This window comes from Pyrgilauda ruficollis, unplaced genomic scaffold (genome assembly GCF_017590135.1).
Source record: "Pyrgilauda ruficollis isolate IOZ18807 unplaced genomic scaffold, ASM1759013v1 scaffold7, whole genome shotgun sequence".
NCBI classification, from domain to species: Eukaryota; Metazoa; Chordata; class Aves; order Passeriformes; family Passeridae; genus Pyrgilauda; species Pyrgilauda ruficollis.
In genome coordinates, this window is record NW_024528821.1 from 3,835,945 (window position 1) to 3,861,520 (window position 25,576).

At 47.7% G+C, this 25,576-nt stretch overlaps 2 protein-coding genes across 4 annotated transcripts in view; both read right to left on the reverse strand.

The window, feature by feature from the left end:
• The window catches only part of LOC121363235 (putative P2Y purinoceptor 10), a 47,439-nt gene extending 34,005 nt beyond the window's left edge, over nucleotides 1–13,434 (reverse strand). Inside the window, exon 1 of the mRNA XM_041485394.1 lies at nucleotides 13,320–13,434. The gene's annotated coding sequence lies outside the window, so the exon portion shown is untranslated. The remainder of the gene's footprint in view (nucleotides 1–13,319) is intronic.
• Nucleotides 149–14,673, reverse strand: LPAR4 (lysophosphatidic acid receptor 4). 3 transcript variants are annotated; one of them, XM_041485390.1, is made up of 2 exons: nucleotides 14,263–14,673; nucleotides 149–4,343 (listed from the first exon to the last, which is right to left on the reverse strand). In XM_041485390.1, the coding sequence occupies exon 2, from the start codon at nucleotides 4,188–4,190 to the stop codon at nucleotides 3,144–3,146; it is 1,047 nt and encodes a 348-aa protein (XP_041341324.1). In that variant the 5' UTR covers nucleotides 4,191–4,343; nucleotides 14,263–14,673; the 3' UTR covers nucleotides 149–3,143. The 3 variants fall into 3 exon arrangements, with proteins under 3 accessions (XP_041341324.1, XP_041341325.1, XP_041341326.1); XM_041485391.1 differs by lacking the exon at nucleotides 14,263–14,673 and adding an exon at nucleotides 13,320–13,453; XM_041485392.1 differs by lacking the exon at nucleotides 14,263–14,673 and adding an exon at nucleotides 5,870–6,078.
• Between the last annotated feature and the right edge of the window lie 10,903 nt (nucleotides 14,674–25,576).

The window sequence follows — 25,576 nt, forward strand, 5'->3', positions numbered from 1 at the left end:
GTCATTATGTGATCTCCATATAATTTATGAGGTCTTAAATTACAAAATAATGGATCTTTTCAGTTGGCATTTTGGCACAGGATGATAGGATTACATTTTATGTGAGAGTATCCACCACAGCTCTTGCCCCATAAAACTGCAAACAGAAATTTGTAAGCATTGGCACTGGTTTGGCTTCCAAAAAGACACCCATTATGCTGGGATTACAGGCAGGCCATGGATGTGGGGCCTGGAGCTTGGCCAGTCCCAGGCAGTTCTTTCCCTCCTCTCTTCCACCATTTCCTTCAGAAGCCCAGACAGTGGTTTCTAGCCTGGATTTTTCTTTCTTCCCTTGGATTTTACCAGAGGAAGGCCTGTGGAGCACACCCAGAGCAGAAGGCACCTCAGGACTCTGGAAATGAGAGATTCTGCAGCCACCGGGCATGAGAACAGCCCTGTCCCACAAAGCTCCCAAACCCCACAACCTCTGGAATCTTCTTGCTTTGCAAGTGTAAAGCAGCAGCTTTAAATTAAGATTTCCAAGCTGGCAGTTGATGTTGCCTGCTGAGAGCAAGCTGAGTGTAAACAGGTTTCTCATCTCTGTAAATCTGAATTAAGCAGGGCTTTGCCTCAGAGAAGAGCATTTTCTTATGTTCCAAATAATTTTCTTGCAAGGAGGAAGATGTTTTTAGGCACAGGGTGGGATTCCTGGGGCTGTCCTGTGCAGGGCCAGGAGTTGGATTTCCATGATCCTCGTGGGTCACTTCCAGCTTGGGATGTTCTGTGGTTCTAAACGCACCCTCAGTTTTTTAGTGAATCCTTCTCATTCTCGTTCCTTCTCTCTCCCACCCCTAGAAATTAAGTTTGTTAATGAATTCTTCTTGCTCTTTTTGCTTCCCTCTCTCATCCCTAAAAAATGCAGCTTGTGTCTCATTAAGTCCAGTTCCTGGCAGGGTTTGGGATGGGGTGCTCCATTTCTCACAGAGTTTGGGGTGTGTCAGAGCTGCTGATGGTTCCCAACCCTCCTCTCTGCCATGGGGTGAAGGATTTGCTCCTTAGGGAGAACCTGCCTGTAGGGAAGCCTGGCAAATCCCTCTTTGCCTTTTTGATCCGAAGGGAACAGCTTCTCTGAAATGTACTCATTTCATGGCAAGGGTTGAGATGGGCTGAACAGCCAAAGGAAATATGGATTTTAAAATTCCCTGTGGAGAGTTTGGATGCAGTAGGAAAAGGGGCACAGGCAGGAAAAGGGATAAGGCACTGGTTAAATGGCAAATACTGCTGCTTCCTAAAGCCCAGCTCATCCCCTGGGCTGGAGGTGAACCTTTCCCAGCTGCTGACAAATTCCCTGCCATAGCCTATCCCTTGTCCTGCCACACTGACCTCATTCCACCAACTTTTTTCAATGAACTCTCCCTGTTTTCACATTCTTCTGCTCCAAAGTGCAATTGTCTGTGGATTTAATCTCCAGAAAAGCCTCCCAAGCCAGTCCTGTGTGCAAGTTTCCAGTAAATGTTGCTGTAACTCAGAGCTGAAATAGAGTATTTTGGCTGCTCTCATGTTCTCTGTGTATAATGAGTTGATCATATGCTTTTCTCCAGTAAGTGACATTTTAGGGCTGAAATAGAATCATTTTTGGGGTCTCTCAACCTTGGTTAGCCACTGACTTCTTTATTCAAAGTGAATGCAGTGCTAAATAAATATTCCCTTGGAAGCATTAACATTTTACAGCTGAATTCTTCTCACACTTAAACCTCTGTTGCTTTAAATGATCACATTTGAGGTCCTGCTCTGATATCTCATGAGGCTTCATCAGACAGACTTAAAATAGAGTTGAGTGGAAAACATCTGCTCAATTAATAATTTGTCTCTTTTTTTGGCAATAATTCCCTAGAAGTAGCTTTGCCATGGTAATGTAGCTAACAAGTTGTAACTTTATATTTTTTTCAAATGAAATTGTTCTCCTCATTTCTGTGTCTTACACTTAAGAATGAACCAGCCTGGGAAGGGCTGTAAAGCTTCAAACACGAGCCAAGAGCTGGAGAAAGGAACCAGGTGGTAAAATGCAACACATACAAATAATTAATTTTCCATATATTTCTGTAATCTATAAAAAGAAAGGTAATAAATTAATTGGAAAACAAGACAATATTGCTGTAACCAGCTAAGAAAAGAGTGCAGCAAATTGGTTTTTGAGTTACCTTGAGGCCCTAAAAATCCATTAAGCAATCACAGATCCTCCCTCAGTTGGGTGCTGTGACACCACTTGTCCATATTTCAGTGGGGTCAGCACTCCTGGGCTTCAGCTGCCTCAGCTTCTGGATGGGAGCTTTGCCCTTGGAAGAACTCTGGAGTTTCAGGCCCTTCTCCAGCTGACTTTACAGCCCAGCCCTTCCCAGAAATAGTCATTTAATCCCCTGGGATATAAAAGCCCAGGTGCAACAGATCATTAATGAGCTCTTTACTCCTCCCCAGATGTGGCATTAAAAGTAATCAAATAAATTAAATGACAGCTTAATCTGATAAAAATGAAACTTCATCTTTCAAAACTGTAACAATTATCTTTTTTTCTTATTATCTTTTCTGTCACCAAGCAACTCTTTTGCCTAATTGCTAAAAAATTATTTACACTTCAAAGCTCTCCATAAATTCCAGTCTCTAGGAAAACCAGGCTCTGCACTCTGGCAGTGGAGTAAGGAAAAGCCACAAGCTTTTATTATGCCTTTGTAAGCAAACATACATATTGTGGGAAGTTACTGAGTTAACATATGAGGATGAGGATGCACCTGCAGAAGGCAGAAATATTGGCAGTAATCTCTAAAAAAATGAAATTTTCTATTTCCCAACTGGTCCCATGTCAACTGCTGAGGGGGAAAAATGCCAAATGTTGGCATCTTCCGGTTAAAGAAGCTGTTCTGTTCCCTCCTGAGTTGATGCATGTGTTGTAGCCTATCCATAATCTCCAAAGGGAGATCCACTGGGATTTTCATACTTTGTGTTCACCTGTGGAACATGACGGGACCATCCCAGTGCGAGGATCCGTCGTCCCCCAGCAGCTTTTCTTCATTAACCCCACGTGTGAACCCCCATTTTCTGGAGCTGCTCTTTGCCACGTGGTGTTAATCAGGAGTTAATGGGGGGTGACTCCCTGTGTAAACATCTCCCTAGAAATGGGATTCAGATGTGGGATCTCCTCCGTTGGTGATGGCCTGGTCACTGATCTCATCCTGCGGCGCCGGCAGTGCCGTCTTTGTGAGCGGCATCTCTGTCTTGAAAAGAGAATCCATTTTGATCTGGGTTTTGATGTTGAAGGACTTCTGGAAGGACTCAGAGGTGAAGTAGTAGATGAAAGGGTCAAAGCAGCAGTTGAGGGTGGCGATGCACAACGTGATGGGATACATGGTCCTGGCAAACCTCTCCAGGGAGCAGTTGGCGATGGCCTGGGAGCGCACGAGCGCGTACAGGAACAGGATGGAGTTGTAGGGGACAAAGCACACGACAAAAATGGCCACGTGCACGATGATCATCTTCAGCACTTTCTCCTTGTTCGTCCCAATCTGGGACAGGGTGGCCGGCTTCCGTAAAGTCCGGAGAACCAGCGAGGAGCACGTGAGGTTGAGCAGCAGAGGGATGATGAATCCCACCACCTCAATAAATATGGTGATCTTGGACAGGTAGGTTTTCCAGATCCTTTTGGAGAACCCTTCAAAACAGGTGGTGCTGGTGTTGGACACATTGGTCGTGGAGAACAGCGAGGCCGAAATTCCGCCGCTGAGGACCAGGATCCAAACGCCGGCGCAAACGATGGCGGAATTCCTCCGGGTGCGGATGGTGCGGGAGCGGAAGGGATACACGATGGCCAGGAAGCGATCCACGCTGATGCAGGTGAGGAACAACATGCTCCCGTAGATGTTGGTGAGGAACGCCGTGCCTGAGATCTTGCACAGGCTGTCCCCGAAGGGCCAGTGCCTGTTGAAGTTGTAAAAAATCTTGAAGGGCAAAGTGAACACAAAAAGCAAGTCTGAAACCGCCAGGTTGGTCATGAAAATGGCCGTCTCGCTCCGCATCTTCATCCGGAAGAGGAAAACGAAGAGGGAGGCGCAGTTTGTGATCAAGCCAAGGATGAAGACCACGCTGTACACGGCTCCGTACAGGTTGTACTTGAAGGAATCATCTGTCAGGCAGGTATGGTTGTTGCTGTGGTTTCCCATGCCAAGGCTGGGATGGGCTTCCAAAGGTCTTCAAAGTCTACTTCAGTGACATCCATAAAATAAGGCAGGGAGCTCGTCCCTTCCCAAAGGAACACATTCCAAGGAGGTGGCTGGACTCCTTCCTACCACATCTCCCTCATGGATCCTTTCATCCTAAAGGAGACAGTGAGAGAGAACTGCCATCAGTCTTGAACCAAAGTGGTTGTGCAAGAGAAATTCCCAAATTAATGGATGTGCAAACAAAAGCAGGAATTAGTTTTCAAGCGAGTCTTTATAAATTCCACTATTATTGGGTTTTTTTTCCCAATTGGAGACGGAATTTACTGAATCTGGTCTTTTCTTTCCTTCCATCCCTCCCTCATCCTCCTGTTTGAAGGAAAGTGATTGTTCTGAGCAGCCAGGTCTATGGAAGGTGTCCCTGTCCATGGCAGGGGTTGGAACAAGAAGGGCGTTAAGGTCCTTTCCAACGCAAACAGTTCTGTGATAATTCAAACATTCCCCTTGGAAAGGTTTTTCTTTAGAATCTGAGATGTAATTGGCCCATTATGTTTGAAAAGAAATTTAACAGGATTAAACATCTGAAATTTTGCCCTAAACCTGTAAAGGAGGAGAAAAGCAGAAAGTTGTAGTGTTTGCTTAAACTGTGCACAATGGCAGGTTGGATTTTCAACCTTTTTGATGCAAAAATATTTTAAAAACCTACCAAAATCTATGATAAAGAAGAGCTGCTTTGCCTTTTTTCCTAAATGAAAATAGGAACATCCATACACATGTTTTCCAAAGTGGAAAACTGTTGTAGTTCAGAAATATTTACCAAAAACACTTCCCAAAGCCATGTTTCCTTTTTTTTTCCCTGCTTAAACACGTCTGCAAATATGGTATTACTTCCAAAAGGAATTTTTTTGCAAGTGTAAAACTTTCCCAAGAAAAATTTCTCTAAGCTGTACCAACAGCTGCTTTTCATTCCTACTCTTTGTCGAGGTTTGGAATGTGAAGTTTGGGAAATGTTATGGACTACGCTCTTATAACACTTTGTCCCAACTCAACAAGCTTTGGAGACACGTGAAGTTAGCATGTTTTTACTTGGACGTAGGTGCTTCCTGAACTCCCTGGATCATCTCTCCTGGCTATTTCAAGTATTTTTAATGCCTGTGAGAATAATCCCTTGGAAAGTCTCCTCGAGGAAAGTCCCTCTGGAGCAAGGAGGGTTTGTGAGCTGGATCATGAGCTCAGCACTTCTTGGAAATGGGGAGCAAAGTTGGGTCACGAAGGGAAAGACCTTTTCCTTACAAACTCCAGCCAACCAAATAAGGACTAGTTTGGAATCTCCTCGTAATCTAAGAAATTTAGAAGCTACAACTGGGAGTAGTTTGGAGGCGAAACCCTTGTGCAGAGTGGGATCCTTTCCAGAGTGAACTCCTGACAGAGGAGTTTCAGCTCCAAACCTGTCACTGAGTTGTGTTAAAGGTTGCAATGGCAACATATAAACAAATAAAATGGAAAACAAATCATGTTTTCGAGACAATTTGGGATGCAAATGATCAAAATCAGATGTTTTCCGTAGGTTTTCATCCTGGGAGTTCTCGCATGCAAGCTGACAGCCTTGCTGGTAAAATGGCAAGTGTTGGGAAAGCTGGGATAGCCACGGCTTTGCTGGGTGGAAGGGGCAAATTCCTCACCTGGGAATGCCTGGAGAACCACAGGATTCCCAAGATCTGGTGCTGTGACCCTGGGAGCAGGCAGCACCTCACGTTTGCACCTGGCATAGTGAGAAAGGAGGATGCCAAGATCTGCCTTCCCAGATGACTTCATCCTTTGGACATCCAAAAAGATGAACTGGAACTCGGAGGTCTCTCCTGTGGAGAAGGTTTTTCCTCCAAAATTCATGGGTAAATGAGCTTTATTGAGAAACAAGCTAAAAAACCAAAATCAAATATTTAAATTTATGGGAAGAACAGGAGCAAAATCTTAAATGTGGAATTGAACTCACTTTCTCTGGATCTGTGGTAAAAAGAAAAAAAAAAAAGGAAAGGTCTTGCCTGAAAGTCCAAATGCCTTTAAACAAGAGCAAAGTTGGATTGGAAAGCTCACATGAACTCCAACAGGAATAGCTGAGCTTTGGCTTAACCTTCAGCCTAAAGCAGTCAGTCCTTGGCTTGGAGCTCCCTCCCAGTGCAGACCCTCCCTGTTATCCCATCAGGAGTTTGTGTTCATGCTGGAATGTGACTCCCTGGGTGGGTGAACCCCAAGTGTCCCACACTCTCCTGGTCCAGGGTCCACTCTGGGTCCTGCTGGGGAGATCTCAGAGGGGTTGGGTGTCCTTGGGAACCTCACTCAGCCCGGGAGCCCAGCGGAAACCCCACTTTCCAACCTGGCCTGGATTTTGGCAGTTCCTCAAGAGCCAGGTTTGCAAGGTGCCTTTGGAACTCTCACCTTTGCTCCTGACCAAGTGCTGCCAGCAGCCTGGCCCAGATATTCCTCACACAGGAAAAAGGATGCTCCATCACCTGACTCTTTTCTCCCTGCTCTGCTCCAGACAGCCCCAAGGTCAAATCCCGTTTTTTCCAGTGTGTAATCTCTGGGAATTGCCTGCCAGCAATTGTCTAGTTAACTTATGGGCTTTAAAATACAGCCTGCCTTGTTTACCTATGGAACCCTGAGGTGTTTAAACAAGCTGACAAGTGGCTTTGAAACCCAGCCATGTGCTTTAAATTCTGTAGGACGAGTCCACAGATTGAGTTTTCCAAGTGTAAAATTCTCTTTCCTTCCTTTCCACTATGGATTAAAGCAGTGAGATGCTCTTCATGGACACCTCAGTCACCACTGTTGTTGCCTTGCTGGGAAAAAATAAAGCAATATATTTTTTAAAAACTAGTAAATACGGGATGACAAAAGTAGTGGGGGTTTTTTATATTTCAGGCAGGGCAAAGCTTTAAATCCTATATTTCAACAGGGGGCCAGTCCAGGAGGAGAGGAATGTAATGGAATAAACCTCCTGTTTAGTGTGATAAAATTCAGAACATTCTCTCTCCTAGCAGGGATGGTATCAGCAAACCTCCAGCAGCCATCCCTCACAAAACCCTGTAATTCAGAGAGAGATTCAGTAGAGTAGCTCCAGGCTTTGCTCTTTTATAGTACAAATATCCCATCCTCCATGGACTGAAAAGAGAGGAAAACTTGGTGTTACTTCCTATGGTGCCTGAGTATCCTGTTTACAATTCCTGTATTTCCTCCTCCCAGCACCCCAAGACACCTCCAAACTGCCAGACTGCAGCTCCATCCAGAGGAGCTGTTTGTTAGAACAGGAATTACTGCAGGGGAAAAAACAAATTTAAAATCAGCCCCTGTCATTCCATTATCCCATTCTTCCTCCTCCACACTGATCCTGTTCTCCACATGTGCAGCAAGCTGAGGTCAGAAAAACACCAGCGTGAAGTTTGGGGCTGGCATTTTTGGCATCATCACATTTTCTTTTAGTCATGTGAGATGTCAGATGAGTGGAACTTTATCGGTCTGGACGTGAAGGACGCCCTGTGTGTTCATCTGAACTCTGGGTTTGGGGAGTCTGGCACAGCCCTGATGGGAAAACCTTCCAGAGCTGAAGGATCTTTGCTGGATTGTCATGGTGTGTACTCAGGTTATCTCTTAAATCTTGAGAAACAAAGGTTTATAGGTAGAGAAGGCAAAACCTGCAGGACAGTGGGGTTTGGGGAGGTTTCTCTGGGTTTTATCCCAGGTCATGGCACCACTCCTTGTGTTTTGATAGGGTCTCAGCCCCCGGCATGGAAATAAATCGGGATTTTCCTGGGGCACAGCAAGAGCTTTATTTCTGCCTTCTCCTGACAAGAATTCCATTCACTCCAGGGTTTGCAGCTCCCTGCTCCTCACCCCGTTGCTACAACGCCTATGGGATGTGTAACTTACTCCCACCACGGAGCCCAGGGTTACAGCTTTACAACAAACTCAGCTCCGCAGCTTCTTGGCATTTATTTCCTTCCTTTGTTCCACTTTAATTAGGCAGAAGGTACAAATAAGGGGGTTTTTGTGGGGACATGTTTGGGGTTTTGGCAGATTTTTGCAGAGATGATAATTCTGTGTAAGCCTGTAGGACTTGGGTTCTTTCAGACTGGTGACTATAGATAAAATAAGATTAAACTGCAATTGTTTGAATAGATAAAATCAAAACTGTTATATGTTTTTTAAAAAAACAAAACCTTCTTCTATCTGAAAAACTGAACATCTCAGTTCCTGCGGTGGAATTTCCACTTAACTTCTACCTTCTTTTCTCAGTAAAAGTTGGTTTTGTTCAGGGAGAGCTCTGAGAGTGTGAACTGGCAGCAGCTTTAAGGACAAACCTCCGGTCTGGGGCAATCTGGTGGCTGATTTTTCCCTGCTGGAGGCTGCCAGGGCAGGAGCTGATGCTGCACAGCGATGCTGCCTCTGCTTTCCCAGCGCCAGCAGTGAGGGTTTATGGAAAGCTGGAGCAGGTGATGCTGGATCTGACTCCTCCAGAGGAAGGTGTAGGGATGGGAAATAGCTCGGGACACCAATTTTGGGGTTGGGCTTAGCTCGCTGAGTGGCTGTGAGTGCTCCATCCTCCCCGGAGCTCCTGGCAGATTCCCAGTTTTCTTCCCCGGTGCAGCAGGAGCGAGGGAAGGCCGGGATTAGAGGGTGGGAAGCGGAGCAGCTGCCCGTAAACAAAGCTCCATTGACGATCCGAAGCGCTGGGAAGGAGAAACGCTTTAATCTCTTTCATTTCCTAATCCTAAGTGATGTACTGGAGAACAGTGGGGAAAGAGCAGACACAAGTGGGACTTTGAAGTCCATGGAGGTTTGTGGAGCTTCAAAGGGCCATTCTTGCCCGGGGAATGGGGACGTTTGCGGGTGATTAGCCTAAAAAACAGGGCAGGAAGGCTCTTATTCATGGCTTTGACACTTATTGTGCTCAGTGTCACCGGACCTGACAGTCCCCAGCCCTTGCTGCGGCTCCTGTACCTGTGGGAAGCTGGGTTTGGGAGCGGCTCGCTTCAGTCAGGTTTCAGCAGCTGGTTTTTCAGAGAAAAACCCGAAACGTGGGGTCGCCTGGGGAGGCATGGCCTGTCTCAGAGCCGGGAGTGAGCGCAGGGATGGGGTGGGAGCCACCGGGCGCTGCTGTCCCTGCTCCGAGCTGGCCTTGGCTCCTGGGGACCCTCACAGCCCTCCGAGCTCATCAGCTCCTTTCTCTTGTGCACGAATGCAGCAGGACCCCATTTAATTCTTCTCCAGGATGGAGCAGGGAAGGAAACCTGAGCCTCTCAGCCCGAACCCTAAAGGCGCTCTCCTTTTCTCTTCCCTTTTTTTTTTTTTTTTTTTCTCTGTTTTAATTGCTCAGCACCGCCGTTGTCTCCTCACCGTCCTCTGAGACTTACAAAGCATTTCCTGCTCGTGGTGCCTTCTCTGGGCTGTATCTGTTTTGGATTGAGCTAATTAAAATGTTTCCTTCAGAAGAGATTCGCGAACTGCCTTACCCCATATTCAGCCACTGATCCTCGGGGCATGACTCTCCTTTTGTTTGCACTGAGAATGTCTCTCTCCATTTACATCACCCTTTAACCCTTGGCGTGCTCTGCCTTTCCCCATCCCCAGCAGCCCCCAGAGGGGCTGGGCCGCAGCCAGGAAACGATGGGATTCACCCCAAACTTCTCGGCGAAGTTTGCATTATTTAACACTTGTAAGAGCGGCTTTTTGCCCGGCCTTTGGTGCTGGAATGCTGCTTGTTTGGAGCCCCAGGGATTGCTGGATAATGGCAGTGCTGGCTTCAATAGAGAAGATTTAGATGCAAAGAAAAGCTGATGAAGTGCTGAAAAGCAAAGTTACCCTGTCTGACCAGGTTGTTTTCACCCAGGAATAATGTTTGCGGTAGAGGTTGCCGTGTCCTTGATGTAGCTCTGGTTCATTACAAAGTGCGGCTAAGGAAAAAAAAAAAAAAAAAAAAAAAAAAAAAAAAAAAAAAAAGGAAAAAAACCCCATAAAAAATAAGGGACTCCTGTTTCCCTAAGCCACTGGGGACTCCAACAACAGGCCTGGGTTTATTTGCTCACAGTTCCAAAAGGTTCCCAGTCAGCAGCCTGCCCAACAAGCTGCCTTTCTTCGCTTTCCCTGACACAATTTCCAGTGGTTCCTCGGCCATTCCTTGGCTTTTTGGCTCCTTGTTGCCTTTCCTCAGCTCCTCTGAGCCACGTGGAGCCCTCCTGTCACCCCATCCTCATCCCCTTGGGCTGGATCCTCTTCGCTCCCTTTGCTGAAATGGGAGAGCTGAACTTTCTCCTCCCATTGTCCAGAAATTATGGGCTTTTTTTTGCCTTGCCTTGCTCCAAGAAGGTGCCAGCACAGCAGCACAAACACCAATTTCACCCTGGCAAGGTGACCTGGTTGGAGGGGCTGGCTGGATTCCTTTGGGTGCTGGGCCAGTCTGTCCATGGGTCTGGACAAAATCCATGTTTGGGACCTTGAGGGATCTGTGCCCTGCATTTATTTACTGCAGGGGGTTGATATAACAGGGCTTTATTCTCTTAAATTGCTTTATCCTGAGGGGAAAAAGGGGAAATTTTGAGGATTGTAGAATCCCAGGAAGGTTTGGGTTGGAAGGGAACTTAAAGCCCATCCTGTTCCATCCCTGCCATGAGCAGAGACACCTTCCACCTCCAAGCCTTGTCCAACCTGGCTTTTTCTGTAAAGTGGTAAAATAACTAAGAAATTACTCCACAATGCAGAAATATCCCATCTCAGCTGGCCAGCAAAGCTTCTGCAGTGAAACTTCTTAGAAATCACATTTCTAACTATAAGATGAGGGCAAGGCAATGACATTTTGGCATCGTGCAAGGGCTGGATGCTGCTTTTCCTGCTAAATATGGTTATATCCATCTGTAAAACATGCTGGGGAGGAAGAGGGTGAGTTGTCTGCAGGTTCAAGAAAGGAAAATGGGAATATTATGAGAGGAAAAGAAGAGGTCTGTTGTGGCTGTGTCTTTGCAGCATCACAGGGTCTCTCAGCCTGATGAGCTCATGTTTTGACCAGAGAAAGGATCTGCCCTGCTGCCAGAACACACCTTTGTCTCGGGGCTCAGGGACTGATGAATGTTCCTTAATTTTACTTGCCAAGATAAAGAGATCTTCCTTTTCCTACCTACCAAACACATTACAAATAATCCAGCAAATTTTCCTGCAGCCAGGGTCAGCTCAGGCTGGTCTGGCTCCGGAGCAGGGTGGATCTTTACCCCCTTTATGGGGCTGCACTGGGAGCTAGTGCAGGAGGAAGCCTTGCAGAGCCACTGTCTGCTCTGGGAATAAAGAGCTCCTCTTTTCAGGGAGAGAATTTCCCTTCTGTGCAAAGTGGTGGCTCCCCTTCCCCAGGACTAAATCGGATCCTTATTTACGGAGGAGGAGCAACGTGTGGAGGAGCAGAGTGAGGCTCTGCACGCAGGCTTGACCTGGAAAGACCTACTGAGGGTGGCTGAGTGCTCCAGGAGCCATCCCCACCCTGCCCAGCCCGCGGGGACGGCTCCCTGCCGGCTCCTTTGGGATCCTGGAGCACTCTGCAGCCACACAGCCCAGCCATGGGGAAACAGAGCCCCAAATCCCAAATGTGCTGTAAGCAGGGCGAGGGGCAGCGGCACGGATGGATCATGGACATGGCATCCACCCAGATGGCTCCAAGTGCCACAATGACAGAATCCCAAATTGCTTTGCCACGTCCCCTCCAACAGGGCACCCTGTCCCCAGGACCTGGCCCAAGCTCTGGATAAAACTGCTTTAATTCCTGCTCCTGTGCTCCAGCCATGAGGTCACTGCTGGAGGACTGATCCATCTTCCAGCTGGGAGAGCATCCTCTCCCTGCCCAGGGAATGTTTCCATCCCTCCTCCTCAGCAAGCCCAGGTGCAGTTTTGTGCCTCATTGCAATGCCCTAAATGAAGCTGAGTGCAGACTGGGGCATTTCTTGTGTTTGTGTGGAGCTGAGCTCTTGACCCTGGAATTTGGAAGACATTGATTTTTATCAGTTGAGGAGGATTCTTATTTTTAGCCTCAAAGGATTCCAGTGAAATGTTTGTTCAGCCTCCTCTGTGTTTCAGGGCTTTCTTTTAAAATGCAGAGGCTTTGAACCCCCCAAAGTACCAGGGTTTCCTGCCTGTTTTGTTTTTAGGGAATGCTCCTAAGGACAAGAAGATGGAAAAGTACTACAAGGGGGGAATGTCCTTATCACCGAGCTGTGAACTTTGCACTTCCCATCCTCTGGATTTGGCTGTTCTGTTCCTATAGGGCAGCAATACAAAAACCACACACAATTGTCTCCTCTCAAACAATGATTTGGGAATGTCATTAAAACCTCCAAACTCTTCCTGCAAATTTTTCTTCCATGTGCTTATATTGTGTTAAATCCTCTCTCTTCCAAACAGCAGTATCTTTACATGATGTTGTTCATCGTTCATTTTACTTCAGACACCCTGGTTTTTTTAGAGCTGTATTTGAATTTTTCTCATTGAATTTTGCAGCTTTAAGGGAGTAGATTTTAGTAATGAATGGAGGCTGAAGCGAAAAATCAAATTTTTAAAGTTTTCAGTATAATATTTATAACTTAATTCCTAATTTTTTAATATAGTTTGTGGGAACCAGCCCTCCATTAAACGAAGGTGAATGCCACATTTCTATCCAACCCATTACAAGCCTAAAGTGTCTTTATGACACTGACTTCAAGTACAAAAGGAAGCTGTAACCAAGGGATCCTTTTCACAAACACGCAACAAACAACAGGGCAGAAAAGTCCTAAACTTGTCACCTGCAGTGCCACAACGAGAATCTCGATGGCAATGGAGAATTCCGCTGGGAGTCAGAACCATTTCCATGCAATCTGCAGGAGTAACTCGCACGGGAATTACTTTCCCAAAACTCGGAGCTCATCTTTCTGCCTTTAAGCAGCCATGGCAGGGCTGGAGCAGGAGGAAGGGGAGTCGCCAGCGCAGGGAAAACACCGCGGATCTCCAGTGAAACCCGGCGGGATTCATCCCCCGCATCCACCCGAGCCGCCAGACCCCCACCCGGAGCTGCCGTGGAATCCGGCCGCTTTTCCTGCCTCGGGAACGGGGGGAACTCACCGGCACCGCCACCATTCCCACGGCTCGGGGCTTCCTCGGGATCCCTCCCTGACAGTCCTTTGTGTCCCTGGCACACGAGCCGCGTTATTCCCACGCGGAAATCCCACTTTGTGCAAGTTCAGCCGCTCATCCTCAAACTCCGCGCCGGGTGGCAGCTGCCCGGCCTTTGTTCCGAGCGGGATCGGGGCTGCCGAGCGCTGCTGCCATCGTGTCTTGGCAAAACGGGACGCAAGAATGGGCCCAATGTCTGGGCAGGGGCTGTGGGCAGGGGGAACTCCTGGGGGTCTCCATAGGAAACGCTTTCCATTGGGCAGGGATGTGTTATTAGCGCCGGAGCCCGCCCCGCCCCGGCTCTCCGCTGGGTCCCTCTCGCGGGGCTCTATCCATGGATTCCCTTCCAGAGCCTCTCCCAGTTCGGAATTAGCAGCTTAAGGACAGCCCGACAATGAGCAGCGCGGATTTCCTGAGCAATTAGCCGGGGGACCCGGCCTGGGAGAGCGTGCCCGATGGGAGCGAGCAGGGAAAAGCTCCTCAAAGCTCGGATTTTCCTTCCCGCGGCCGTAATTGTTTTGCCTTCCAATTAAAAAAAAAAGTGAGGAGCGGAGGGGGGAGCGGGGAATGGGGAGAGCACTGGGTAAGATTAGGAAGCTGCAGAGCAAAGTTGGCCGTGGAAATAAAATAGCAAACATTTCCCTGGGCAGATTTAGAAAGGCGCTGTTTGTTAGGCTGGGGGTTGTTGTTTTGTTTTAAATCTTCTCAGAGGAGCTGACTGGAACAGAGCCTTGCCCCGAATCGCTGGGCTCCTGCTGGAAAGCCGGTCAGCTTTCCTTCTCCAGGGCCATAATTACAAATACTCAGAGAAGCGTGGCTGCGTCTGCCTGGGAGCTGCCCCCGAGAGCCGCGCGGTGAATCTGCCCAAAAACTGCTTCTTTCCCCCGCTTACCTTCGCTATCAGCCCTTCAGGTAGGGACGAGGCTCTTCTGGCAGCAGCAGCAAGGCGGCGGATGGTTCATTTTATTCCCTTTTCAGCCCTCTCTGCTTCCATAGGGCTGAAATGCCGGGGCTGCTGCTAAAGCCCAGCCTCCCCCCTAACGCGTCTCGCTCGCATTGTGTTTGTCTCTCCTCTTCCTCCGCTCTCCTTGGCTCTTCCCACAGGCAGCCAAGGCCAGTAAACAACTCATTGTGAAGCTGCGGTGGATGTAATTCCTTGGGCCGGTGGCCACCGTGGCTGAGTCGCCTCTGCAGCGCAGCCGGCTGCTGCCACAGGCTTTTATCCCTCCATGCAAATAACTTCCTGAATATCTCATGTAACAGCCCAGCAGCTCCGGGCTGCTCAGCCTCAGCCTCTGCGAGCCCCCGGCTTCAACGAAACGCAAAAACAGGAGCGTGGATTCGGAGCGAGAAGGGTGGCGGTGCAGATGTTTCCTGCTCCCGATGGGCAAAGGTCCATTTTTATTTGTTTAGTAAAAATAGAGGCAGGAAAATGTGGGGGAATGGTGGCGGCGTGGCCAAAGGCATCGCTGTCCCTGAGTGTGGGGTGGCAGAAGGCTCAGGATGGAAAACCCGCCAGTATCACCAGTAAATTTACACAGAAACCCAGTTTCGTGGCTGGTGGGCATTTTCAGGCGGCTCCATGGAAATGCTGATCCCTGGGGGGATGCGGCTGCTTTTGACACCCATTCACATGCGAGGGTGAGAGCACCCATTGACCAGCATTCGAAAGCTTTTTTTAGGGAAAGAAGGATATCGGGAGCTGGGTGCTCTGACACAGATTAGGATAAACTCAGTGAAACCCTTTCTCAGATTAACATCTTGAGTCTGAGCTTCAAAACTACCCGGGCTGGGCAAACCCATTAGAGAGGAGAGTGATGGACCCTTAAAGATTAAATGCAGCATAAATCTTAACCCAAAACTTCTGTGCCTCTTAGAGAATTTAGGCAGAATGTGGTGATTGTGCCAACTTTGCTGCTGCTGGAACGGACCCAGGCAGCTGTGCCTGGCTGGGATGTTTGCTTTCTCTCCGGAGTTATTGGTTTAATTAAACTCTCCTGACAAAAAGTCTTCAGCTGTTGGGAACTTGAAGGCCTGGGAGAACAACTCTTTAAAATGTTACAGGAGATTGGGAATGGGATTTATGCCCTTTGTGAAGTTCATCCTTCTAAACCACCGCAGTGATTCCAGCTTTGTATCCTTCCGTGGTTGCCATTAAATCCAGAAATTGTAGTGAGCAGGTTATTCAGTCACCACTTGGTTTAGGATTTTTTTTTCTTTTATAAGGAGCATTTTTTCTGCTACAGCCAGAACTAGAAGCTGGAAAAGTGCAATCTGGAGGTTGAGCCATAATGGTGTTCTCTAACCTGTAGAGATCACATAAAAACACGAAAATTCCAATTTTCTCCCTATGGAACATAACATTTTTGGTATTGATGAGAAAGAAAACATCCCCAGAGCAATATATTCCTGCTGCCCTCTAAGGCATTCAAAGTAATCCATGGATGTCTTTATCCCTCTCCTCCTAAATAGGCCAAATGTTGTGCTATCAACCCACTCTGTGTATTTTTATTTAAATAAATAAAGTACAAACATTTCCAACACAGTGCCCTTAAGAGAGGTTTATTTGCCAAACATGAAGAAAGGAGGAGGCTGCCTCTCTTCTTGGTTCCAGTTACAGGAGAGTGTTTGCTTTAAAATGGAAAAACAAGGAACAGACTCCTGGGCTCTTCATCTCTGCACAACCCGTTTGGTGTCCCCACCCTGATCCCATGGTGTTCGTCCTAGACTTGGGACAGGGTGGGATTTAGTGAACCTTCCTTGTTAAAACATTGGCAGGACATCAATAATCTGGAGTTATTTTGGAAAACAAGGGAAACTGGGCTGTTATCTTATTGTAAAGTGTGGCTGCTGAGAAGGCACAATGTTTGGAAGCAGAAGTTTTACCCCCCCCCCACTTTGCAGAATTTGCTGCCCGTGCACAGAAACCCCATGGAAATGACACTTCTGGGCTGTCTCTGGTTGTGTCAGTGCTGGAGTGGCTTTGGGACTGGGATGTGCAATTCCCATTGATTTCAGCCAGCCAGGAACACCTGAATTTATGGGATAATTTTGCCTGGAAAAGGAGCATATTGCATTTCCCGGTGATTAACACTTAATTATTCTGCTGTCAAACCTGCTGAGTATTTTCAGTCAATTGAGGCTTTCTTGTGCCAATTTTCCTACTTCAAGGCACTTAGGAGCCCTCCCAGGAGCCAAAGAGCAGAACCCAAATCCAGCTGGCATTTGAAGGCCACTGGAATGTACGTGACCAGGGCATTAATTTTGTTCCTTTATTGCTCCTTCCCTTCCTGCTCTTTCCTGCCCCAGCAGAACTCGTTTGTCATTTGGGCCTTAAATATTGCATGGCTTTGGTTCATCCTGAGGCTTCCATGGAGCCTTGCATCCACAGAATCCATGAACAGGCTGCTGTGGCACAAATGGAACATCCAGGGGTGGCTTGGTGGCATCTGAGTGGTTTAGGAACTCTGCCTGGGGAAGGGAGTACCCCCATGAACCCAAAATGTCAACTTTGTGCCTCAAATTGTTGTATTTGGAAATTTTTGCCTGTCTGCAATGCATTCACGATATCCTGTCTCGTTCTCTCATCCTGTGGCACAGCTTCTAAAGGTCTCACGCTTTCAAAGCATCAGCTTTAGGACCACAACTCCTGCAGAATAATGTTAAGTGTCTGGGTGACCCCAAAGGATCATTATTGGGGTGATTAAACCAACAGGTTTAATTGTGTTTGAACAGGGTGTTTCATTGAGGGTTTTTCTGGGAAAACTAAAGGAAAGGTCAGTAATAGTGGCATTTTTCTGGGAGAAAAGAGAAAAAACATCACTTTACAGAAACCAAGGTTGGTGGTGGAAAATATTTTAAAGGAAATTCCTGAACAGAACCAGGTTGGACAGGGCTTGGAGCAACCTGGGATAGTGGAAGGCATCCCTTCCCATGGCACGGGTGGGACTGGGTGAGATTTAAGCTCCCTCCAGCCCAAACCACTCCAAGATTCTGTGATTCTCTAACTCATTAACGCTGCAGAATTCCTAATGTTCCATGGTTTGTTAGGGCTTCCATTTGAAACCTTTTTTGAAAAGTTTTATAACACAGCAACCAAAAATCTCTTTGGAATCAAATGGAAGCACAAAGCACCATCTTTTCAGTTTTGGGGTTTTTTTTTAATAAGCATTTAGAAGAATTTTTAAATGATTTTAAGTGCTGTAGAGAGATGGAAGAGAAGAAAAACAAAAGGGAAGTGCTCATTTGAAGCTGTCCCCTTGCAATTTTAAAAAGGCCTCATTTAAAAATCTCGGTTTGTTTATTTACCAGCACTTAACGTTCCATTACTCTCCTATCCAACAGAACTTTTTGCCAATAGATGCCAGGATATTTCTTCTCCAAATGTTTAGACCTTTCTGTATTTAATGCACTTAAGCAAAGGCAGGATCATGAGCTGCTGAAATTGGGGAAAAGGTAAAATAAAAATTTGTGCTGTTTGCTGGGTCAGGTAAATCCAAGCCTCTGGTGGCACCAAGGGCTGGACTTGAATATCCCTCCAAACCTCCCATATTGTCCTCAGCCTTTGTTTTTATTTTATCCCAAATAAGCCAGGAAAGTCATCCCTGCAGACAGAGTCCTCTCCCTGTCTCCAGCACTGATTGCTCCTTTGCTTTCCATGTTCTGCAGGAATTTCATCTGGCTCTTCCAAGGCTCTCTAAGTAGTTTCAGAGCCTTTAATTCCTCTTGTTGATGGAGAAGGGATTCATTTTGCAGACTTCCCTCTCATTCTTCATCTTTCCCATAACATGGAGCAATTTTCAAGCACGACGACATCAAGCCCATGGTGTCTCCCTGCAGAAATCACATCCAGGAAAGAAATTCCTGGTTATTCTCTTCTGCAGAATGAGTTCAGAAACTCCCCATGTCTGTATTTTCTGTGGGATCTGGGCTTGTTTGCTCCTTTTCCCCAGCTCTGCTGGGACAGATCCCTGTGGGAATGGACACTGTTGTTTTGACAGGAGGATCCAGCTACTCCGAAATCTTATCCCTGGCAAAGGGAGCAGGTGTTTTCCAGCAGAGCCTGCCTGCTCCAGCTGGCCAGAGCCTGATTCCCAGGCTGTGACATCACTCCTGCCTGATGGTGCCCAAAGGGACACCAAAACACTTCCCTTGTTCTTCCCCTCCTGCAGAGCGGGGTTTTAATGAAAACTGGGAGAAGTGGAGTTGGTTTGTTGGGTTTTTTTCTGAATCCTGGTGACTGCTCCTATTCCAGACATGGCGGAGCCAGGGTTTTAGGCAGGGACAGTGGATTGGAAGGTGGTGCTGCCCGTGGCACAGGGGTTGAGCTGGGTGATCCTTGGGGTCCCTCCCAAGCCAAGCTGTCAGTGACAGCAGGAGGTCCCGTATCCACATTTCATCCCCCACAGCTCCCCTGGGCTGATGCTGTAGGATGGCTCTACCTGGAACATGACATCAGCAAGTGCTGCTGTTTTCCTAGAGGAAAATGAGGAGTTTTTTTCACAAAAAAAAAAAAAAAAAAAAAAAAAAAAAAAAAAAAAAACCAACAAAAAAAACAAAAAAAAAAAACAACAAAAAACCCCACAAAAACCTGGCAAATGTGGAGCGCCAGACTGGTGGGAAGAGCTACCGCAGGGCAGAAATGAAGGGAGAAGACACCAACAGAGGACATGCCCAGGGCTGGCTGCTGTTCCTAGGCAGAAATACAGAGGGAGGTTAAATTTCAGCAAATCCCAAGGACAAGAGAAATTTGGGAATTTATCCTGTGTTCTGACAGCAAAAACTCCCAGTTTAAGAGGGCTGGGAGCACCCCAAACAATCGAGGGCACAGCCAGGCAGGAGCACAATTCTGCTGGGCATGAATAGAAGGAAGAAGCAGCTGAATATCAGGAAACGTTTGGAACAATGCAGAGATTGGGCTTCGCTGGAGGCTCCCAAGGGAAGTGGTAAAAGCCACAAGGGCTGAATAATGGAAAACCAGACAAAACCATGGTGTGTATGTCATGGAGAGAAATCCTTCAGCACAGGCCTGGGGGATTGTCAGTCCTTAGGGAGCACAGCATTGCTGTTGTGTTAATAATGTCTTTAAGTTTGAGTCACAGATTGAAGAATCCTTGTGAAGGAGGGAGGTGGGGAGGCCCTGGCACAGATTGCTTGGAGAAGCTGTGGCTGCCCCATCCCTGGCAGTGTCCAAGGCCAGGCTGGAGCAACCTGGGACAGTGGCAGGTGTCCCTGCTGATGGCAAGGGGTGGGACTGAAGGAGCTTTAAGGTCCTTCCCACCCAAACCAGTCTGGGATTCTGTCTCTTAACCCCAAAAATGAGGCAGTGTGCAGCCCAGGGCTCATAGGGAGCTGTGTGATTGGGCCCAGCTGGGGTCAAATGCCCAAATTGTGCCTCACTTGTAGGACTTGGATTAGCAAAGCTCATTAGCAGAGCTAATCTTGCCCAGCCTGAGCTTTGCTGGTGCACAAACTCCCAGTGTTATGCAAATCCAAGCAGGTTTATTTGTGTTATGCCACCACTGCTTCACTCCCACTCTCCAGTTGTTGTTGGGACTTTGGCCTCCCCTCAGCCTCACTAATTGCAATTAAGCTTTTGGCAAAGCAGTCAAGGCTGTCTGCTCTGGGTTTGCTCCATATCCCTGAAAGATACAGATATGCATTTCCTTGGGAATGGCCCCAAAATGCCTCCAAAGTGCCCATCAGGGAGTCCTCACACCCCCCAACCCTGGTACAGCAGGACCTGACCTTCTTCCTCCCAACCCTCCCTTCTCCAGCCTGTAATAAACACTTGGCATCCACTGGAAGTCCAGCCTGAAGTTTAGATTCATCCCAAAGCTTGTAGTTCATGACCCAAAATTCCTGCCCAGGCTGACTTGTGTCCCACAGGATCTCCTGACAGGAGATGTGCATTTCTTCAGGACCACCAGGTTGGAAATGGAGCACCAAGCAAAGAAATCCAGGAGATAAACCAAATAAAAGCTGCTTTGCTAAAAATATTTTGACTCCTGAGGGAAGAAGAGCTTCTCCATGCCAGGGAAAGGCCTCCCTGTCCAGGAGCTCCCTAGATAAGGATGGAATTCCTTGTGTAACCTTTCCCTTTGTTACCAGAGCTTTGTTATAAAGAGGAAAGCAACCCCAACAGGGCAATGCCTCTATTTTTGTCCTTTTGCCTTTCCTCCTGATGTCCTTCCAAGCCTGGGGAAGGCACGGCTGCCCTGTCACCCCCCTGTAGCAACGGGGAGCAAAGACACACAGACCTCCTGGTTGCTCCAAAGAAGATCATTCATTGAAACAAACTGAGTCTTTTTATGCCCTAAACTTAACCAAACGTAACCAAATTTAACCAAATTTAACTGAAACAAGCACTCACTGGCTGCCTGCCACTGTGGTGTTGTTGTTTTTGTGTCCCTTTATCCAGTCAGATCTCTGTTCCTGTGGTGTCCACAGGTCTCCCATGGTGCCTCAGGTTTTTAGCTTTTATATTTTTCATGTATTTGTAATCCCGCAATTCTTTAGTGTATAACTCTAAACTCCATATAGAGTGTTAGCTACTGTCCTCCCCTTTTGGGCAGACACAACAATTCCTCTCCAGGTTGGCAATCAAGGACACCTTACTGCCTCAGGCTCCAAGAGATGGAAACAAAAGTTAATTGTGGGGAGCAAACTTGGGGTAGATGACTTCATTAACTGAAGCTGTAACTGGAAGATTAACCCCCAAAATGCACATGGACCAAACTTGTAAAAGTGTGAAAAGCTGTGACCCATCATCCATTTTTGGGTGTAGCCCCTCAGGGACTTTGTCTGCCTGAAATGTCCCTGAAGGCCCTTCAATAAATACAACTGCTTTTTATTCTCTTAATTTTGTCTGCCCTCTGCTTTTGGGTAGCCCCAAAAAGGCATCACCCCAACCAATGCACAAGGCAACCATCAGCCGACTGTCCAGCCCACAGCTGAATCCTTCCCAGAGTGCTTTCTGGTGAAGAACAGTGAAAAAGATCCTTATTCCTATTTCCCACACGTCCCCACTCTGGGGAACAGCTCTCCATGAAACGTGAGACCCTCTCTCATAATTCATGGGCTTCCCATTTTATCACCACTAAGTGACCAGGGAAGGACAACTGCACCTCCTGTGACTTGGAGCCAATACAGGATTTTCTCCTGGGTTCCTGTCTTCCCTCCTTCACTGTCTTGCTTTTCCTCTGGGAAAGGATTTACCTAAAGCAAGGATTTTACTCAACATGTAATAGTGGTTGTGTCGAATGAAGTGAATAGACTGAAGCAAATCAACCCCTCTAGCTTTACAGAGTCTGATTGAAGTCTTTCCTGCTGGTTTCTTGTTTCTGGCAATGCAATTTCATGAATTATTAATCATGCTGGACTCCCCAGGCCAAACTGGCTGTGGAATGGGAGATAATAGAATGATTTCTTGTTTATAACAGCACCTGCAGCCCAACTTCCATGGGACCTGCTGCCCTGGAGTGTGTCCTCTGGGCTTGAGGATCCTTCCATCCATCCCTTTCCCATCCCTGCCCTGTCACAGACACAGATCTGCTCACAAAGAAGAAATGTGGGAGGATTGTCCCTGTTTCCAGCTGGACAGTGACACAGCCATGGCCAAAGGTTTGCTGAGGCTTTGATGGAGCTACTCTGGATCTGTTGGAAGGGGCTTGGATTGACCTCATGCAGCCAAAAAGCCAAATGGCCCAATTCCAGACTTCTCCACCCTGGGCCTGCCTGTCCTGGGGAGGGTTGGGAAGGTCAGGGAAGTGCCTGGTGGGCTCCAAGAGGCCATGGCTGGTCCCCAGTTGGACTCAAGGTGGGTTTGGAACAGGATGGGATGCGGAGACCGCCAGGATGTGCTGAGTCCTGTCAGTGCTGTGAGCAGAGCTGAAGGCAGATCCCAGCCCAGGAGCCCCCCAGGAGCTGCAGATGGAGTTTCCTCACAGGGATGGAATCCAATGAGCTCCCAGTCAAGGCAGCACCTTCCAGCAGCTCCCACTCCATGCCTGGGGGCATCCAGCTCTGGCTGCTCTGGGATCCAGGACAGGAAGCACAAACCAGCACACCCAAAGGGAAGCACCAGAGGAATTCAGGGAGACAGAAAAAAACAGCCTGGAATATGTCCAGGTCCTTGTGGTGGTCACCCCATCTCCTGCAAAAGGACCATGAGTGGCCTTTGTCCCAGTGTTGTGTCTCCTGAGATAAGTGCAGGGAACTGGGACCAGTGCTTGAGGTGTTCCTGGGTGCTGGGCCAGCCCCAGCTCCAGCTCCAGCTCCAGCCTCAGCCCGTGCAGGGCAGTTTTCCACAGTGGCACAGAGAGGTTTTCCCTTGGGAGCTCTGGCAGTGGCTGCACTCAGCTGTAGCTCACAATCAGTGTTCCCATGAGAGCTCAAGGTGACTTTTCGGACCATTGCAAGCAGGTCCTATATTTATCCTAACCCTGACACATCTTTAAATAGCACGGACACATGGCAGGTCCCTGGTCAGAGAGTTCATCACTGCCAGCTTCCCTGAGCGGGGTCCCTTGGAGCACTTGGTAAAGGAGCAGATCCTCCCTAAACACGGATTTGATGCCACATTCTTCTGACCAGCAGGAATTGCCAGAGCCTCTCCCTTCTCTGTCAAGTCATTGTTACACCTCTTCTGCAAACATTCTTTCCCCTCTTTCTGTTCTCTTTAGCTTTCCCAAAACATCCCTCCTGCCATTGTCCAAAATCCTACTGAGCCTCTCACAAACTCCCAGAATCACTGAGGCTGGGAAAGCCCTCCAAGGCCATGGAATCCAACCTGTGCCTGATCCCCACTTGTCACCAGCCCAGAGCACTGAGTAACACCTTCAGGTGTTCCTTGGACACCTCCAGGGATGGGGACTCCAAACCTCCCTTCCAATGCTTCACAACCCTTTCCATGGAGAAATTCCTGCTGCTGTCCAACCTGAGCCCACCCTGGCCCAGCCTGAGGCCATTTCCTCTCCTCCTGTCCCTGTTCCCTGGGAGCAGAGCCTCCCCTGGCTGTCCCCTCCTGTCAGGGAGCTGTGCAGAGCCACAAGGTCCCCCCTGAGCCTCCTTTTCTCCAGCCCTGCCTTTGCCCAGCTCTGGAGTTAAACTTTCCCCTGGTTCCAGGAGAACACATGGTTTTGCTTAGCTCTGCCGAAGGAATTCCGAGCCGAAAGTCGAGGATGTGGCTCTGCCAAGGTAAAGTAACCTCTGCTGTGAACTTGGACAATCAAAGCTCGGCCCTGTTTGTTTTCCTACGTATGGATTTACCAGCTGCTGCTCTCTGACATTCCCTGATGTTTTCTTTTTCCCAATCCAGACGTCATTGCTGGGTTTGTCATCCCACATGCAGCGGGTAGCCAGGTATCCCACAAGGCTTCTCCTCCACCCAGGGATCCAGCAGGGAATCCCAATTTACTGTTTGGACCAAGTTTACTCTGAGGGGAACAGGTACAAGCAGCATTTTACACACTCAGCCCCCAGAAAAAGGCTTGCAGAAATCTTAATAGAAGCTGTGGAAAATGCCAGGTGATCCTGGAAAAACTGATGGGTATTTTATATTATTTTTTCTGAAATGTTTTCTTCGAGAAATTTATTTCCTTGGAGATTTCTGGGTTGGATTAGAGAAAAAAAGGGGAAACCTGACTGTAAAAGTGTGTATTTTCTCTTATGAGACATCTGACTATTCCTTGGGATTCATTTTGTTCTATTCTGAGGGAAACCTTCACACAAGGAGCACATCCTGGAGCTGTCACAACCACAGCTTGAAGCTTGTCATTGGCAGGTGGGCATTTTGTTCCCAAAGTTTGGGATAACTCCCAAAGGCTCCCTGGTTTGCTGTGTGTCTCTTGTCCTTTCCAGGGGATGGTGTCACTTTATCCACACCCACATCCATGGATTGGCCACACTGGGTAAGGACAACTGGCAACACTTTGTGTTGTTTGGGATTCAAACCAACAGTTCCCCACACACCTTACACTGAAAAATTGGGGTTTGAGCCTCGATTATTGGATTTGCACAGCCTGGGCAGAGCTCAGGTGTGGTAGGACCCCCTTGGAAAAGGATGAGAAAGATTTTATAAAAAATAATTGTGTTTTACAAAGCTGCCTTGACACAAATGAGGATTTGGGACCATTTTCTTGGCTTGTAGAAGTTGCTTCTACCAATGACAATGACTTCACACAGTGCCATTTATAATTTGTGTCCTACCTGGCATCTGAGAGAGCAGTAGAATTGATTTAGGCTGCAAACAGAGCCCTGTAAAGCTCAGAAATGCCACAGTTTCAGTTGTCTGCTGGATTTTTGCACCAGAAAATGTATTTTCTGTATATTTTCTCTGAATTTTCTTCCTATGGTTTTCTCCACAAGCTGCCACTCTATTTGGGTTCACAGGATGAGAAACAGAGCTTGAAAACCTTGCTAAGTCTTTGTAAAGAAAGTTTCTCCAGTTCAGAGCTTTTTATAACTTGCCAGGTGTCAAAGGGTTCCTCAAGTGACATCAGTGCAGATTCTTGGGTCAAGTTGAGAAAATGACATTTTGAATGAAATTTGGGAGCTGTTATCAGTGACCTTTAGAGTGCAGAGAAAAAGAGGTTTGAGATGTGGGTCCCAGCTCTCCCTGTTGATTTCAGTGACTGTTTGTGTCACTCCTGGAGATATCTGAACACATTAAAAACAAAGAGCACGTTCAGGATCCCTGTAGCCCCAGGGAAGCATTGGGAGCAGCCTGGCTGAGCCCAGCTCCTCACCTGGAAAACCTCAACCTGTGTTCCTGGCACGTGGCTTGTCTCAGTTCCAGAGATCCACAGGCAAAAAAAAAAAAAAAAAAATCATCTGGCACCAAGCCTGGTATAGCCTCAGGGCCAGAATCCAGGGAAAAGCATCTTCAGGGAGCAGAGCTGGGAAATGGAGCCTCTGAGGGAGTGGGATGTAATTCCCAGCTCCAGGCAGAGCTGCCTTCAGCCTGGCAGAAGCACAGGGGACAATGCCTGTGTCCCTGTTTTCTGAAGGGAGGTTGGAAATTGAGAATGGAGAAAGGAATTTTCTGCTCTGTTTTCTCCCAGGGAGAATTTCCTGGGGAAGAATCAGAGGGGAATCCTACACAAACCAGTACAAATGAGATCAAAACCCTACAGAATGAGCCATGGAACACAAATACAGCAAAATCTCTGCCCACCAGAGCTCCCCATGACATGACCAGGAGCAGA

Excerpts from the sequence above, each read along its gene's own strand:
- LPAR4 (XM_041485390.1), bottom strand. The coding sequence starts at position 4,190 with ATGGGAAACCACAGCAACAACCATACCTGCCTGACAGATGATTCCTTC.